At 39.8% G+C, this 18,890-nt stretch overlaps 1 protein-coding gene across 2 annotated transcripts; it reads right to left on the reverse strand.

Annotated features, from left to right (window-relative positions):
* Nucleotides 1–954: 954 nt before the first annotated feature.
* ldlrap1a (low density lipoprotein receptor adaptor protein 1a) lies at nt 955–18,240 on the reverse strand. Of its 2 annotated transcripts, XM_085396002.1 has the most exons (10): nt 18,072–18,240; nt 10,144–10,286; nt 9,532–9,644; nt 9,004–9,118; nt 6,461–6,533; nt 6,184–6,279; nt 3,720–3,850; nt 3,449–3,483; nt 3,095–3,126; nt 955–1,855 (listed from the first exon to the last, which is right to left on the reverse strand). In XM_085396002.1, the coding sequence occupies exons 1-10, from the start codon at nt 18,154–18,156 to the stop codon at nt 1,809–1,811; spliced, it is 870 nt and encodes a 289-aa protein (XP_085252128.1). In that variant the 5' UTR covers nt 18,157–18,240; the 3' UTR covers nt 955–1,808. The 2 variants fall into 2 exon arrangements, with proteins under 2 accessions (XP_085252128.1, XP_085252127.1); XM_085396001.1 differs by lacking the exon at nt 3,095–3,126 and having other exon boundaries at nt 957–1,855; nt 18,072–18,234.
* Between the last annotated feature and the right edge of the window lie 650 nt (nt 18,241–18,890).

An 18,890-nucleotide genomic window follows, 5' to 3' on the forward strand; every position in this document is an offset into this window, starting at 1 on the left:
GGGTTAGCTTCTGTTTTCTGGGAATGAGGGTTGAGTGTGCTCCCTTCTCAAGGTAAGCTAGGTTAGCCTTCTTGTGTGAGCTTTTCAACTGCGCGTTAAGGTTTGTGGGATTTTTTCCCTTTAGAAATGTCCCTCATAATTTGTCTCTTTCCACTACAAGACACTTGCTTTATCCAAAACAGTCATATTCAAAGTAATCCCAAATTGGACTCAGGCGCTTTCTCCCGACTTTTCCTGACATGATTCTGCGCGTGGACGGAGCAGCAACACAGACGACTCGACTAACGTACTGGCCACCTGCTGGCATAATGAGACAGCCAGAAAAAAAATCTGGAAACTAAACTTCATTTTCACCCTTGACTATTGTACGACACGCACACATCAACGAAAACTAAACACATTTTTGCTATAAATTCAGTTAATTTTAGTTAGTTTTGTGAACACTCATTACAGTTTTAGTTAGTTTTCCTTTTTTTGTTTTTATTTTTATTTCCGTTAACGAAAATGTTTTTTCACTTCTAGTTTTCGTTAACGATAATAACCTTGCTATGGATCAAATAGACGTGACAGTCAACACAAAAAGGTTCAGACAGCTCCTCAAATGAGAGCAGATATTCCTTATATGACCATGTCTGCATTTGACCACAGAAGCCCCACCCACCTTCTCTTCAAACCTCTTGTTTATGATGAGTAGCCAATGGAAAGACAGTGGGCTTAAAAAGGGGAAAGGACTATCCAAAGGTGTCTAAGCTGAGGAGCTGAACCAGCATGAGAAAAATAAAGAGTCTAACCTGTGAAGTGCAGCAATAACAATATGGAAATGTTCAATGTGGAAATCTTTCAAAAAAAATAACTAAATAAAGATATCTATATCAATATTATATGTCTTCCATTTCTTCTGATGATTCTAACTAGTGTAATCTTAAACTTAGATGAATACAGACCAAAACACTGCTATAAAAATTATATATTCATGATTACATTTTATTTCTATACAACACTGGAATATTTCCAGCAAAATGAAATGGCCACAATAGACTGTGAACATACCTGGGCTACATTCAGCACTGTTACACTGCTGCACTGAAACAGCAAAGCTTACAGCGTGTTGTAAATGAGTCGCTGGGAGATTTCATATAAATACAAGTGCAACAAGATTATAAACATTAAACAACTGTAATTTTTTGCAACCAAAGCAGATTTCACTTAGAGAATAGCTGATTGTCCTGCTGTTATTAAGGCCCGGTGTTACTGTCTGTATATCAGTCAGAATAAATACTTACTTTATTCATAAAAAATAATTATTCAACTATAAATTAGAACTAAACACATACAAAAAAAAAAAACACTGATTAGGGAGAAACAAGAGAAACAAGAAAACAAAGTAAACAAAGGAGAACAAGTGCTGACAGAAGAACATAAGTTAGTAGTAACGCTGTGCAGTGTAATATGGGAGGAGATGGGGTAACATTAAAGGCTGTTATTGCTTTGGTGCACAGGGGCAGCGGCCTGTGCTGTTTCCACAAAGAAAGAGGAAGAACTGCTCATGTGAAGAGTACAACAAGGTGGAGAGGGCAAACTTCATCTCTGAGCTCACAACCCTTCATTCCCTTGCAGATGTACAGTAAACTCATCTTAAATACACACTGATATCTGGTTAATTCATAGGAAGACACCACCACCCCTCCCCCTCTTAGTCGTTGACTCTGGTCAGAAGGCCAAGAAGTCATCTTCAAATGGGCTGACAGTGTTGGGAGTGTTTCCATTGGTGCCATCCCAGTCTGGTTCAATGAGCCAATCTTGGGGGGTCACCCCAATGTCCAGGACCTGGGGGTTAGTACGTGACACTGCCAGTCTGAGGGAAAGAGAAACAACCGTCAACCGTCAACAACAGCTCCCCTTTAAAAGAATGCAAGCAAGCAGAAATTCTTCTATTTTGGTGTGAACCAATCCCATGAAAAGACCAAAACCAGTAATGTACAGGTCTGTTTCTTAATACTCAAATAAAGAGCTTTTTAAAAAAAAAAAAATTAAAAAACAGCAGCTTTTGGTTACAAAAGACAAAATAATCCTGAACAAATCCACTAAAACATTTGGAAACAGCTCAATTCATCACTGCTTTTGGTCTCTTTAAAATGGGACCAATGAGTTCAACACAGCCCTGATTGTTGACAGAGTTGCGCTGAATATGGTCTCAACCAAGCAAAAACAAAACCTCTGCCTGGAAACTGGAATTAGATTGAACAGAGCTGGGATTAAAAGTAAACTGATATTTCCATATTGAGGCAGAAAAAGAAGGAAATTCCCTTCAACCTCCATCAGAATGAAGTGAAATAAAATAGAAGAACCAAGAAGGCATCAGCAGCTCATGTAAACAGTAAAAACTAGCCGTCATTCTGTTTCCTACTCTTATCCTCTCGACCCTCAGGGCTTAATAGCAAGCAGAGCTGTTTCGACTCCCAGCATTCAGTTTTCTGCTGATTTTAATTCACTGCAGCTCAGCCTCTCAGACTCGTTTATGTAACTACACCCTCAGTCTGCTCCGATATGTCTGAAACATCCCTTTCTCTCTGGGATAACAATGTCTGCAGAGTCTGGGTAGAGGTCAGTGGGATTACTTCACATTCACTTCATTTGAGCTGCGGGATAAACGGTGTTGATCCGTAAATGAGTTCAAGTGACCCACTGCTCCACTTTCAGACACGGGAACTGCTGGACAAAAGCCCCGCTGTGTGGAGTGGAGTCGCACCATCCCCACCGCTTCAGCCAAAACACACACTACACATCACAGAGGAGGGTTATCAGACAGACACAGTCATGTTTGTGGTGATGATGAAATGGGTTGAGATAATAACATTTTTCATTTTGACTGAAATTCAATACATCGAATCAAACACAAAATCCATCGACAACAAAGGCATCTGACAGGAAATAAAAGACGGAGGAGGTTGTGTTACCCCGAGTGACTCGCGTCTCTGACCTGTAATCTGGGTTTTCAGGTTTGGAGGTGATTGAATGAAATGGACTGATGTCAGGTTAGTAACTGGGACTACCACTCTATGTAAGGCTTGTGATAACAATTGCTCAACTTTACCTGGAAATGAACCATAGCTATCCAGAGCACAGCTGGAGACACAAACACACAGCAGATTGAGGACAATTTAAAGTTCAGCTATGAAATCATTTCTCACCAACTGTCAAACCTCTACTGAGATTATCCCTTCATTTATATTTTTATATTGTCAGAGAACGGAGGGTTTGCGGTCTGCAGTACACTGAAATCACCAGTAAGTGGCGACATAGAGCCAAGCAGTACAAGTAGGAACTACAGTACAGAGGTAGAGGCAGATTTTGTGTTTTGGGGATGTTTTATTGGGAACAGGGATCAAAGAAAATCACCTAGGATTAATTTCAGATTATTTTAAGACTTTAGAATCAAATATCTCACCTGGAGAAGGCTTCATCCAAACCATCTTCTATTTTCTGCAAGAAAAGCAATCAGTCCTTAACATTAACTCAGGGAAAAGCATGTAATATGTGTGTGGTGCTGGCACAAACAGGGGAAATTTAAAGCAAATCTTTCCAAAAGCTGGAGATCCAAACTGAGTCGGGAAAAATCCAACTCTCAAACTGAGGATGGTCAACATCGGAGTATGAAAGAAAGGGTCATTTGTAAGAGATTCACAGTCAACACAGACAAAGCGAGAGGACGGACTCACCCAGGCAGGATTGTTGTTGGACTCGGAGGTCTGTCTGTGGTTATCCAGCTGATCCTCTCCGATGTTTCCATTGGTCTCCACTGCCACATTCACACTCTTCTCCAAATCCAACAACATATCTGTAGCCACATCTAATAGAAAAGAGATGGAATGACAACTGATTGGTGTTATAATAACAGATCAGAGCAAGACACAGTGCAGCCTCCACACCAGGATGAAGTGACAAGAGGGAGCAGTTAAAAATGATGATGGGGCAGACCATCGTGCCATGTCTGTTTCTGCATCTCTGTGGCAATATAATGTTAAAGCATGCAAAGGTTTTCCATGTCCTTTTATGTCTATAGCCATGAATAAATTGGTTTCACAGTTAGTTAGATTTTAGTTGAAATTGGTTACAATAAATTGTTTCACAAACTGTGCTGCATTGAGCCATGTAATATCTGTGAAAGGCTAAATGCCAACGTCACAAACCTCCAGTTTCAAAAGCAAGGATTACATTCTCACAGGAACAGAGAGGCCAGACGTCTATTAAGCCTGTGTGTCTGCGGGAATATAACTCTTTGACCATGGGACTACAGGCGTAAAATAATTATTTTAACCAGTAAGGGCTGACGAATAAAAGCCTGAAGCACCACATACCCTCTACTGTGAAAAACAAAAAAGGCAGATGTGCCATGGAGGTTTATTTCCCAGCTGATCACGTTCTGTGAACAGTACGTAGAACTAAAGCTGAAAACTTTAGGCCACACAACATGGCTTGTGCTCACAAACTGGACCAATCACCTGTATGTGCTGCCTGAAAGTACAAACACGGGGCCAAAGCCCCTCGTAAAGTTTGTTGTGAGCATAGAGGGTGTTTCTTTAACACCCACAATGAAATTCTGTGGGGAAATTTAAGAATTTTACAAACTGGATAAAATGATGAGCACCACATGTCAGTGAGATTATAAAAAACGACCAGAGGCCTGTGCTACAAAGCAGAATTTTGTCTTATCTAGGAAACTGGGTTACCTGGACATCGCTATGGTAACTTATGCTGCAAACCTACCCTGCTCTCACATTAGAGATCAACAAGTATGAAATCACCTACTGACCAATCAAGCTTCAGAAAATAGTGGATCCCTCAGATCTCTGTGTACGAACAGTAGGAGGGTCTAAAGTTTTAATACTGCCTGAAGTCTGTTTTCCACATGAGCATCAGTAATAAATATAATAAATATAAATTACTGGAGATGGACCGATCCGATATTACGTATCCGTATCGGTCCGATACTGACGTAAATTACTGGATCGGATATCGGAGAGAAATAAAAAAAAAAAAAAAATGTAATCCGATCCATTAAATATAAAAAAAAAGCACCTCTTGTTTGTTTATTGCCCACTTCGCGCCAGAAAGAGGAAACCAGCGGCTGAACAACAGCAGCACGTTTAAGCTTGATAAGCTGTTGTTAGAATTTATTTAATATTACTTTCTACACCAGGATCTTTTTCTACGCAGCTGACGGCTGGTAACTGTCCAGGGGCGGATCTAGCAAAGTTTAGCCAGGGGGGCCGATAGGGCATGAACAGGGAAGAGGGGGCACAAAGACATACTTTTCTTTCTTATTCTCATTTAAAATGTCTGGCTTTTAATCAATAATTATCTGAATCTTACACCCAAAGTCCATTACTGTATATAATAACTGTTAAGTCTAATATACCCTAGTAAGCTATATTACTTTTTCCTTTGGGAAGATACCATCTGTGCAGTCTGCAGTTCTGTTGAAGGAAGATGTTGAATCTATTTAATTATTTTTCAAAAATAATTTCTTTCTGTGCATTTTTTTTTTTCACACTGCATCAAATTAAAGTTGATTACGTCGATTAAGCATCATGAGGTGGAGGTTGGGGGGTGGTTCCCTATTTTTTTTTTTTGCTGGGAGTTTGCAACCCTATTAGTTAGGTTGCTTAAGATTTCTGCTAAGTACTCTTTAAAATACCAGAATAGGGAGGATGGAGCAGGTTTAAGTTTATTAGATTGATCAGTATTACTGAACTATGAAATATTTTGGGTGCAGTGTATTTTTTTTTTTTTTTTTTTTTTTTTTTTTTACATACAGGTATAACAGAATAGCTTTAGTGTTGTTGTTTATTTAAACTTGAGTATGAACTTATACAAAATGCAGCAAGATATTAAAAAAACTGTTTTATTGATTAAAAAACACTATATCGGATTCATATCGGTATCGGCACATATCCAAATTTATGATATCGGTATCGGACATAAAAAAGTGGTATCGTGCCATTTCTATAAATTACTAGATGAAATTTTATGCTTTCATTTTGCAACCAAAAAAGATAAAGAAAACAACTTTGCCAAGTTCCTTTTTTGGTTTTTGACACCATTTGTGAATGACTACATAACACAAATGACCTCATGTGGCTACAGCTCCTTTATGCTTTGCATCTTGTTTTTTTTTTTTACCTGTCCCTTTCAAACTCCCAAAGCTGTTCGATCTCTCTGAATGAGAACTGCTGCTAGCCTCTCCAGCGGACCCAGACTTTGCTCTCTTCCCTTTCTCTAAAAATCAGATAAGAGGAAACAACACAAGCAGGTCAGGACCTGTTTACAGCACATATCAACATATTTGGTGAAACAAGGACAAACACAGACAGTCTCTTGATAAAAACAACCCCTCCACAGACGGTGCCTATACGCGTGTCATTTCCAGGACTTGAATGGAGAAGTGTGCGATGCCTACCTTCTTTGGACACCTGCCAGAGCTCGAAAGCTACTGTGAAGGCCTGGGCTACTGTTAGCGCCACAGCCTGAGCCTGGAGGACAGGAGAAAAAGACACAAACAGAGGATGAAAAACAGAGCACTAACTTAAAGAAGTCTGCTTCTCTGACTGCTGTTGACAGTCCAAGAAAACTTTGCATGACCATCAAGATAGAACATGTAGTTTACAACACTAAATGCTTTATCTCAGGTAACAAAGTTATATTTATAACATGGACAGCTGTAAAAATGGTTATAAAATGTTGCCATTCAACAGTAATGCTTTATATTTATATGACTGAAAGATGTGAGTACAAAAAAGGATAGCTCTTGATCTCTGTCCACAGTCCGTCATCACTGTCACATAAAAGAAAAAAGGTCACTTTGGGGCTTTAAGTCAAATAATTAATTATTATTTGATTGAATTGCAGACTTTCAGCTTAAATTCAAGGGGTTTAACTGCATGACAATCAACTGTCCAATTACTTTTAAGCCTCTGGAAATGGGGGACTGAATAAAAATGGCTGCAACTGCTGAGCCGTTAATGGAAACTTTTATTAAACCCCTGAAAAGGTGACAGTCTGCACTTCAATCACACTTTACTTCAATCATATTTTGATTATTTCTTTTAAAAATCAAACAATGTATAGAGGAAAAACTACAAAAATGTGTCTTTGTTCAGCACATTATTAACCTCATAAGCTCGCTTTCACTTTAATTTCCCTGCTTTAGTTGGTTTTTTAAAGTGGTCCTCATATACTTCTCTTTATTATTATCTTTTTTAGTTTAAGACCAGCAGTTTTTTTCCAACTTTATGTCATTGTCATGTCATTTTTTTAAAAAAGGTATTATTTTGAACTATGAGTCTTGAAGCACTCCTCTCATTGAGTAGAGGACACAGAGAGGTCATCCCAAATCTCTTCAGAACCCCACTGGTAGATAGAGGAGCACATATTAAGGAAGCAGAGTATTCTCATGTTATCCTGGGAGAAAAAAAAGAGCGGAGTGAGGAAGCAAGTAAGATGAGAGGAAAAGTGCCCTTCTGTTTTCAACACCAAGGAAAAGACAGGAAGACGACAGGAGCTTAACTTCTAGGATTTCCTCTTCGGGATGAAGAGGAAGAGCTATGGTGACAGCAAGACACTCGAGAGAGCCAGTTACAGGACGAATGACGGCTGAATGTGGGTCATTACATCATCAGGAAGGTAATGATCCCCCACAGCCACAGAGGAAGATATGCTAAATATTTGAGTTATTGAGAAACTTTGAATTTAAACTGAAAAGTTAAAAAGTTTGGACACACCTTCTCATTTAATGTCTTTTCTTAATTTTTACTACTTTCTCCATTTTAGATGCAAACTGAAGACATCAAATATATGAAGCCACATATATGGTATCATGTAGCAAAGAAAAAAAAAATATAAATAACTTTAAACATGTCTTTTATTTTAGAGTCCTCGAAGCAGCCACCCTTCGCTTTGTTGACGGTGCAAACATTTGGCCTTCATGATGTAGTCACCTGAAATGGTTTTCACCTCACAGGTGTGCCATGTCAGGGTTCATTTGTGGAATTTCTTGCCTTCTTTATGGGGTTGGGAACCAATCAGCTAGAGAAGTGAAAGTCCATCATTACTTTAAGCACTGAAGGTCAGTCAGCCTGGAATATTGCTAAAACTTTCAATGTGTGCAGTCGCAAAAATCATCAACCAAGCACGACAATGAAACTAGTTCACATGATGACCGCCCAGCCCAGAATAAATTTATCTGAGTCACCAGCCTCAGAAATCACAAGTTAACAGCCACTCAGATTAGGGCCCAGATAAATGCCACACAAAGATCCAGCAGCAGACACATCTCTACATCAACTGCTCAGAGAAGACTGCACAAATCAGGCCTTTGTGTTCAAATAGCTACTAAGAAACCACGACTAAGGAAAAGCAACAAGCAGAGGAGATTTGTTTGGTCCAAGAAACACAAGGAGTGGACATTAGACCAGTGGAAATCTGTGCTTTTGTCTGATGAGTCCAAATTTGAGATCTTTGGTTCCACCTGCAGTGTCTTTGTGCAAAGCAGAAAAGGTGAATGGATGATCTCTACATGAAAGGTTCCCACCATGAAACATGGAGGAGGAGGTGTGATGGTGTGGGGGTGCTTTGCTGCTGACAGTGTTGTGGGATTTATTCAAAATTGAAGGCACACTGAAGCAGCATGGCTACCACAGCATCCATGCCATCCCATCCAGTTTGCGCTGAGTTGGACCACCACTTATCTTTCAACAGGACAATGACCCCAAACACACCTCCAGGCTGAGTAAGGTCTATTTAACCAAGAAGGAGAGTGATGGAGTGCTGCACCAGATGGCCTCCACGGTCACCTGACCTAAACCCAGTTGAGATGGTTTGGGATGAGATGGAGCGCAGAGTGATGGCAAAGGGGCCAACAAGTGCTCAGCATCTCTGGCAAATCCTTCAAGACTGTTGGAAAACCATTTCAGATGACTGGTAGTGTACGTGCTCTAAACTCACCACTTTCCTCTTTGAGCAGAGGTAGGCGTTGCACTCCAGGGTTCCATTCAGGGTGTTTTGTGCGATATAAGCAAAGACTTTATCGTGTAGTTTATCCACCGTGCAGTAGGATATCCTGCAGACCAGAGACAACAGGTTAGACAAACAGCGTACAGAGATCCAACGCTTTTTTTTTTTGACAGCACAAATACGCTCAAACTTTCCAGAAGCAAGAATGAGATTTACACAGAAAGACTAAAGAAAAAAAAAAAAAAAACAGTTGAAGACGGATTGACCTGCCGTGTTAGTATGTTTTTGTCAAAGATTAATACAATGTTGATTTTTTTAAAAATGAGTAAACACTGGCAACCCCTCAGCCTCCTAGTACACACCCCTATACTGGACCTTTAGGTCACGGTACCGACACTGGAACCCGTCTGAGACTTTCATATGTGACTTTTTGGTTTCAATGACACCCACCAAGGAGAATCTATTTCAAATTACTTAAGTGATGAAATAAAATTACAAAACCAGTCATTCTACACATACCTGTATATGGACACGTTTTCCAGGAGTTTATTTGTTGAGCTGTCATGTAGGACAATTCCCTGAGGAGAAACCTTAAGAGTGACCTTCTGAGGTTTCTTCCCACTGGCTTTAGCCTGTCATGGGGAAAATAACGCAGCGGAAACTGATGATTGTTTTATGACCGAAATGCAAAACGTCCGCACACTGCTTACATACTACTCAGCTCTTCTACAATGTCTATTTCCGGTGGTACGCTAGAGACAACATTGTACATTATTAATCACCAGACACTTTCAAAAAACCCTACATTTACTATTTATCAGGATTTAGTGCGAGGATGTATGGAAACAGGCACAGTAAGATACAGAGAGCAGCTTTAAACTAAATTTGATCCAGAGTTTATAAACATGCAGACGGTGGTGAGGACATGATGAAAGCCTTAATGTCAGTATGTTTGTGAAATTTAAGAGAGCTTAACAATTTTAAGAAAAAAATAATGATAATAATTAAAGTGGTAGTCTTAAAAGCCACTGGATTGTTTTTCTTACACTGCTGTTGTTGATTTTGGCAGGAAATCAAAGCAGAGCAGTCAAAAGTGGAGATAATGTAAACTGTGAATGAGCGATCTCTGACCGTGGCAACAATCCTCTTTACAGCAGCTGCTGACAGCTCCTCTCCTTTGGGTTGGTCCACCAGTGTCATGCCAAGATGTCGAAGATTAAAGGTCATGCCCTCTAAGATTGTCTCCCGCGTGTCTGTCCAGTTCTCTGGGAGCTCTGCGGAGAAGAGCGGGAGCGGCCGATACTCTGATCAACTGTAACGACGTTCTTGTCAAACATCAAGCGTTGCAAACATCAAATATTTATCTGCTTTTTCCCAGGGTTCATGTTCCAAAATAAATAAGGCTCGTGCAACATTCAAAGACTTTGAGAAAAACACAAATCAGAAGAAATGTAAACAGTCTGTGTTGAACTTAGAGTTGGCCCACTTCATGTGCTCCCTCGCTGAAGAGGAAAGGCAAAACAGGGTATCTAGGTCAGAGGTGCTGAGGCGTAAAGTAAATATTTCATCTTCCAAATAGCTTATAGGGCTCGACAATAAAAAACATGAAGAGTTTGGAGCAAGTTGTACATGCACTGTGACACGCTGTGATAAGAGGAAAGCGTGGTAACATCAGCGATCTCTCCAACAGCATGAATCATGTGTCGTTCTCAAAGTGCATTACTGTCTCCATTTTTAAAATTTCCCTGAAAAAGACTGTTTAAAGTGTAACTACTGAAGGAACAGCTTCTACCTCTGTGTGATTTCTTATCAGGTTTTGTGTGGCGCTGGCCGACCCTGAACCTGTAATACTGTTTGCACTTTCATCAGAGGAAAAAAAAAAAGGGGGGGGGGGGGGGGGGGGTAAAGGAAGGGGGAAAAAAACTCAATCCACCATTATTACCTAGAACTTCACCCTCCTAACCTTTCCCTCCTCTGGGATGTAGTACATACCACACAGTCATGCTGGTACATATTCACACACATACATTTTGAATGCAGACTACACAAACTGGACCAAGAGATCTTAAGATCTTAAAGTCTTAGAAGGAAACTCAATGTGATTTTCCGTCACATGTACACTGTTATAAAAACAGGTGTTCATATTAACACAGCCAAAGCACGTGTGAAAGCGTCAGATATCATCATCATCGTTATCATCAGGCCGTTATTTATAGTAACAATATCGGCTACAAAATAATCAAACAAAGCGTTTAAGTACAGGGACTGCAGAGCATCATTAGCTGGAGTTTATGTTAACAGTGCCAAGAGATCCAAAGTTGGGAAAGCAGAATCACGCCTGAGACAAAAGGCACTGGTGGGCACCATGGTGATAAGTAGAGTGAATTTGGGTTAACTAGTTCCCACTTCAGACCCACGTCAACAAAGCAAAACTCAAGGAGGAACACCACAGACTCTAGGAAGACATCCTAGCAGGTGTAGAGGAAGAGGAAATTGGCAGAACACTGGGGCTCTGGCAACGAGGAGCATGAACAAGATGGGAGGTATCCTGCAGTACAGGATCACCTGGGGAAACATCATGCATGCAGACTTAAAGTGGGTCCTGTTCCTGGTGCAGGCAGTGCATGAAGTTTGGTGAAAGAGTGAGACACCCTCCTGCACCCTTTGCTCTGGAAGAGGCTCTTTGGAACATCTTCTCAGCAGCTGCCCAAAGGCTCTGGGGGATAGCAATACCAAGGTGCTGAAGGCAGAGGCAGGTAGCCTCAGTCATCAATACCAGCAAACACCATCAAGTCAAGTCGATTTGTGTAAGCAACTAAAGCTGTCAGGGCACGCTGTCAAAATATCACTTAATCATCACCTCTGAGGCCTCAAAACAGCTGGAACACAGGCTAGAGGACGTTCCAAGAGCAGACAGAAGACACTGTTTGTTTATTTATTTATTTTACCTTGTGCTTTTGTTTTCTTATTTTTCTTCGTATTCATTGTTCTTTAATGTATTTTATTCTATTGTTAAGTGAAAGTTTGAAAGGCGCTTTCAAATAAAAATTGATTATTATTACTTTTCAGCATGCCTACTCTGTAACGTTCCTGACGCAATTGGTTGTTATAAGAGTGGCCAAGAGGAGGCCTATTCAATCTATGTGTAAAGCAGCTGATCATATGAAGAACGCTCCCAATCTTTTACGTCACACAGAGCTAAGTGTAGAAAGAAAAACTGAGCTTGTACAAAGGCTGACCCTATTTAACATGAGCGTCCATCACTGTCAGAAAACAATAATATACAAAAGCATAATAGGCCACCTGGAAATAGCTGAAAACAAATTTAATTTTCATAACAAATAAGTTCAGCTTCTCTTTTGGTAAACATTTCATGTTTCGCTCATTTTATGAGAGAAGTGGAATCAGAGAGTCTTTGAAACCTATGTTGAAATGTAACCAGGTCAAAAAGTCTACAACACACTGATTACTGAGAAAATCCTTTCTCAGTATCCACGACTGCCTCCTATAAATGTGTTACATTAAGTAATAAATTATAGTGAGTGGAAAACGTAACAAATGTAATGCTAGTAACTGCAGATATTAATGTTTTCCATTTTAGACATCAAAACATTTAATTTACACAAAGAAGAAATGGATCCTTTTAGTGGTTCACTGACGCAGGTTTCAGTGCATGTTTTCCACTGACAGTGTTGGAGAGCTAATATTGAGCTTGTAATAAAGAACCTGTTCTGGTTTTCAGTTTGTTTCACCAGCAGCAGAGACTGTACCAGGCACCAATCAGCCCAAGAATGCAGAAGGCTTTGACGATAAAAGGTCAGCAACCGTTATACGTCAAAGGAAACAGCTGTGTGCACGAGTCAACTGAGAACAAGAAAAACCAGGTGACCTGCTACTAACATCACACCCGTATGTGGCAAATAATCACTTACTGGTTTCTCACTGTAGTATTGGGGGAAGTGTCTTGGTATAATGTGAGAAAGATAAGAAAAAGAGGAGAAAAAATTGGAAGACAAAGCCTCAGTTTTCAGCTCTATAGATATCCATTACATCCAACACTGATGGATGAGTAGCCATTTAATTTGTCAGAGTGCAAAATAACTCTTAGTTGCAAACTGTGACAACAATGGTGCTGATCCAGAAAGGTCCAACTGACAGGCAATTTGCATCCTGGCTGATTTGTGTGTCTACAACAAACACTGGATCACTGGGGAAACCACCAACTGTGGTCCTACAACTCTGGACTCCTCCAGTGCCAAATTATCTTTTTCTCAGCCTCTGCTGCCTTTTCACTTTCCTCCCTCCTTCACTGATCTACGCCTGCACGCCTCTCAAATTATTATGCACAGAGTCCCAAATTCACCAGAGTTTATGTTTGGGATTCTAATAATGTGGGGAAAACGTAAACACATTAGTGAGAGTGTGTCAATTTGGAAGTCTCTGCAGATGCAAAGTCGAGTAAATTAGGGGCAGAATGCATCTGAAATGTTTATCAGTGAAAGACCTGATGTGCCAAGCAAGGTCTTTAAACCTAGACAAAATAAGGTGAGATAAATTTTTAGTCCTACTGCATTCTCATCGCTTTCAGAAAAGCAATGCTTCTTCATGGTTAAAGGGGGGGGGGAAGCCCACTACACATTGAGGACACACCCCTCCTAATGAGTTTGTTCAGCTTCCTGTCTGTTACATTGGCCAGTTCCTAAACCAGTTACACACATTTGGCTCAAATAGTCACACACTGTTTCTCCCATAATAGGGCAGCTATGGAGAAGCATGTTCATTTGATTTTATTTTGAGAGGATCACATTGTAAAATCAGAAGGAGACGCTTCCTGTATACAACAGCAGCAGTCTGCTCTTCATACAGCAGCTAAGTGGTCACAAGCAGGATTATGATAACATATATAAATACATATTTGCTTTCCACTGTTATGATAGGTTGTACACATTTGTGTTTTATTGTGAAACTTTTTATGATTTTTACCTATGAAAAGTGCGACATAATTCTTTTAATTTAAGTACTTATATTATACAGAGAGTTTCAATCCTGAGGGTGCTGTGGAGTAGAAGTGGTTCTTGTGTATAAACTCACAGTGAAGGACAACCTTCTGATTGGTGGGCTACGCTCACATTAACAAACAGGGTTGCCTGTTGAGTGTATGAAGCAGACTTAGCCACATAGCAAGGCTTTCTTTGCATTAGCTTTGCTCAACAAAACCTAAACCCTCTATGAGAGGTAACAGGCATCACAGCGGTGGCTATCAACCTTCTCTGTGGTTCGTTAAACTTTTTTCGACAAAATGGACCAATCGGGTTCTGTCCACTTCAGTCAAGTGGAACATGAATAAAATAAAATAAAAAATTAAAAGTCAGCTACTGCCTGTAAAGCTGTCATATGTTAAACCTGACTTTAAACAAGATTCTGAAAAACTGCATTCAGGTGAGATACTGTCCCAAGAAGATGTCACTTCAAACAGAAGTGTTTGACTGGCTCAACATCCATTGTTGCTTATATCTCAAACACAGTTCTGCAGTGGTCAGGTTGGCAGACTGTCATCACGAAAATTCATACATGGGAAAATATGCAATACCATTTTGAAATAAATGGGGAAAACTGTGATAAATTGATGAGACATATTTTTTTAATTAAAATTTTACATTAAAAAAGTAGTATAATACAAAAAACATCATCGAAGAGAGCATTTTTAAATTGTCTAACTATTGCAAAATAATACAGTATCATTACTTTTAGGTAAATGTGTATGACAAATATTTTAAGATTGTCAGGTAGCTTAAAAAAACAACAACAACAAAACAACAACATTACTTTCAGGCTGTAGTGTTGTGCTTCTACTGACGTTCCCATATGTTCGTTGCAGGTCAAATAGAGTGGTACAGTAGGTTGCTACTGTTTTCCATCTAGTTGATGACAGACTTTTTTCAGCTTCATTTTGAGACTTTAAGAGAAACCTAACTCTTTTTACAGACCATTAAATTGTTTATCCTGTTAAAATAACACAGTCTAGTAACATTAGTCACAGGCAGGACTGATGACGCTGGCTGTGCAGCTCTAGCATTAATGTTACTGTTTTATTACTAGCCATAGCCGCTAGCCACTACCTTAATGATAACAACATAACAGTTAAACAGCTAACGGGTAAAGTTTAGCCATTAAATATATCATAGTAGAATAAAATATAATAAAATTTAAATAATTACATAAATGTGGTGCAGAACCTGCCATAGAAGTTTGGGATTTCATGGAAGACAGACAGTAACATTGTAAAGGAAAAAGGAGCCATGGATTTTTAAATGCAAACATCACCGCTAAAAGAAATGCAGCACAACTGATCAGCGCCGTTGCATTCACATCAAATGCCACATGCTGAATCTCCAACTTCAGCCTCATGGCGTTCCGGATGATTTTAATACAAGTCATATTTATTCATCAAAAAGTCCATTACAGCCAGTTTAGAGCAACCACAGAAATACAGCTGCAGAGAAAACTAGTCAGAGCTAAAGAGTGGCACCTGTTGGAGAGGATCCTGGAAAAAGGGGTCTTCAACACAAACAAATAAACTTTGGGGGTCCCCTTAACACTGTTGGCATAGGCCGTCTAAGCCAGGGCAAAAGAACAGAGAAGATGAAGTCTTAGCTAGATAAGATGAATGTATTTCTCCCAACACAAACTTATGGTGAGAAAACAGAACATGCAAAGAGGCATACAAGTGACGTGACATAGGTGGATCACAACTTTTCTATACACGGTTCATCTAAATGAATCATCCGATTACAAAAAGCTTTTTTTTTTTTTTTAAAGTAATGGTCACAGAAACCTAAAATTTTAAAATACATGGCTGAATATAAAGTTTTACATACGACACTTACAATGTTCGGCAAGCACTTAAGGTGCGTCCCCCGGATGCATGGCACATGTCCAGATGATAGTCAAGCTGTCTGGAGTCACTGCAGCCACTGCTGTTGTTACTCTACCTACTGGCATCCATGGGAAACTCACGAATCCGCTCTTTCTAACAGCATGCCTTTCAATCGGCACTCTGAAATCTGATCATTCTTTTTGATACACCCTGTACTAAAGGCAAGCGAGTACCAATGACAGAGAAGGTTACTGGTGATTGACATATGACAGGTTAACAAATATAATAGAGTACCTAAAAACAAAAATCAACAGCGAGAACGCAATGCATGCTGAGTTAATCAATTCCTCTATTGACACCCTTTTAGCCTATAGAATAATAATAAAAAAAAACAAAAACAAAAAAAACATCACGGCAGCAGCTGAACTACCAGTATCCTAAAACCAACTGGTGAAGTCACAGTAACTATGACCATCTTTTTATGTACAGTTTGTAATACAGTCTCATTAATGGAAATGATGCCTGGGTCCTCAGGTGCTCGAGCCCTGTACTGCATTCACCTGACCCAAAGTAATCCCTACCCCGAGTACATGGAAATGTAGGACGATTCTGATGAAGGCAACGTCAGACCTAAAAATCCAGCATGAATGATATGGGTCAGTGCTGGTGAAGAATGCGTGCCCTGCAGCCAGGTAATCTATGACCAAACTTCAATACTCTACTTCTACGACAAGTGGGTCAGTAGCCACATTTACAGGAAGCCATTAATTCCACGAACAATCAGAATAGCCCACTTCCAGTCGGAACGGCTGCCACAGACATACAAACAACTCAGGCAGAAGAAACTCGCACTGTGGAAAGTGTCTGCCAGATGTAATACAGCCAGATATCACCTCTCCACTGACAGCTGGGAAGATGTAAGATTAACATCTCAGCCTCATCCATTAACGCAGTAATGTGCAGGCATAATATGGAAGTGTCCATCTCTAATTTCTGCGGCGTTGCCTTTTCCCTGGTGAGCAACTAAGGTTACACACAACAATGCAGTGTGTTTATGTTATCCACCCTGTCACTCTCTAATGTCTCTGCAGATGTGACAGTAGCCTTTCTGGAATTTAAAAAGAAAAAAGGAAAACAAAAGAGCAGCAGTATGACTTGAAGCCAACAGGGGCAGTGCACAGACTTGCCCCGCAGCATTCCTGGCTTGTCCTCTTGGTTACAGGCTGTGGACTTTTCATGCTTTGGAAGCCACACGGTCATTCCCCCCACCCCACAACTTCACAGGCAGGATCAAGTGAGATTTAGCTTACAAAGTGGCCCTTGAGTCCTACAATGGGTGCCAATTCCTTCTTAAAGGAGCTTTATGTTAATGCTGCTGCATGTGACTGCTCCTGCCCTGGCAAAGTGCTCTTCAGCAACATACAATGGGGGAAATATAAATATAATAAGATCTCGTGCTGACGATGACCTCTGAACTTCCTCTGGCAGGGTTGGCGGAAAGAGGGAGGTGGGATTATCAAGAAATCCAAAAATACCTTTTTAGTTAGCGAAACACAAAGCAAAAGAAGTAGTTGGTGTAATTCCCACCTGAGTAAAAGACCGTGAGAAACACACAAAAATCAGTCTTGAAACACGTGAATAATCCACGAGAAATGGCACAAATTAGAAATAAAACTTCTAATTAGTTTTGTTGTTGTGGTTCATTTTAAAATAACTTGAATTCCCGGAAAATTCCTGCACCATGATAAACCGCATTGCAAACAGTTACTCATCCTCCGCAGGAAGAAACCGCTGTATGTTTCCCCAGAACAGAAACACTAAGCGGGAGAAACTATTTACCTTTACCCTCCTTTGACAAACTAAAAGAGACGTAACTGCTCAAGCTAAAGAAAAAAAAGAGATGTCAAATTCCGTCTTTACCACCCGCTGTGACAGCCGACAGCACAATACGTCGTTTGTGAAACAGAAACCAAAGTTTGGTCAAGTTAACCTATAAATGTCTTAATTAATCACTATTTGTCACAGAAAAAAAAGGTAAATTGGGTACAGGCAAAGTAAACTGCGGCTAGGCGGAATTTTAAATTTGTTGCTAACGGTAAAAAAAAAAAAAAGAAGGTATTACCTTTTATTTTTTATGGTTTTTTTTTATTTTCCTTTGGCTAATTTAACGAGTATTTCTTACTTCTGTGTTTGCTGGCAGTCCACGACTGTTTCGCCATACTTGGGCTCCGGATAATAGCTCTTCCAGCAGACTTGAGGGCATCCATGTCGGTGTGTTGAAGTGCAGAGAGTCGGTGAAGTTCCCCGAAGTGTTCCAGGAGAAATGTTGACCGGACTGCTGATGGGGAGAGAGGATGGACCTGTGGTGCCTTCCAGTGCACTCAGAAATCCCGGTGTTGTGTCAAAAAGTCATCGCCTGCCAAAAACTTTCCGTGTGTTTCTTATATGTAATATTTTTCCTACAAAGGGGGTTATATATAAAATTAAAATTACCTGTTTTTCAAGTATCTGCATAACTCTGTGTTATTGTACTTACATTATAACCAATCCGGTCCCTTTTGTGCACTTAAAATATGTTTACACAACTATTGTTATATTTGTTGCAATTTCTGCTGTCCTCTTAGGCCAAAAAATATTTTTAATGTCAACGAGGTTTTTTTTTTAAACTGGATAAGTCCGGCTTCTACCTTGTTACAGGAATGTTGATTGTGGCTCAAGATGACTTGATATCATTTCACTTATATATAGAAATTTAAATACGAGCAATCATTTTTTGCACAACACTGACTTTACTACAGAGGAGTGGTGCTGCATTTGAGTTACATGGGACATTACGTGGTATCTGAAAGGATGCTAAATAAATAATTTAAAAAAGAAGAGACGATTCATATGGAAGAGCCACATAAATATGACCAAATCAGAACCTCAACTATAGCTTTCAGGACACAATTTTAAAGAATGCTCTTACAGTATAAACCCAGAATTGGCAGACTGCCCGTAT

Source organism: Rhamphochromis longiceps, linkage group LG22, assembly GCF_057381845.1.
Source record: "Rhamphochromis longiceps isolate RC_006_pf linkage group LG22, R_longiceps_female_GT1.1, whole genome shotgun sequence".
In the NCBI taxonomy this organism is placed as follows: Eukaryota; Metazoa; Chordata; class Actinopteri; order Cichliformes; family Cichlidae; genus Rhamphochromis; species Rhamphochromis longiceps.

Excerpts from the sequence above, each read along its gene's own strand:
- ldlrap1a (XM_085396001.1), bottom strand. The coding sequence starts at position 18,156 with ATGGATGCCCTCAAGTCTGCTGGAAGAGCTATTATCCGGAGCCCAAGT. Across the intron at positions 10,287-18,071 it reads GACTGCCAGCAAACACAGAA|AGCTCCCAGAGAACTGGACA; the intron begins GTAAGAAATACT and ends TCTTCTCCGCAG. Across the intron at positions 3,851-6,183 it reads TGGGAGTTTGAAAGGGACAG|ATGTGGCTACAGATATGTTG; the intron begins GTAAAAAAAAAA and ends CTTTTCTATTAG.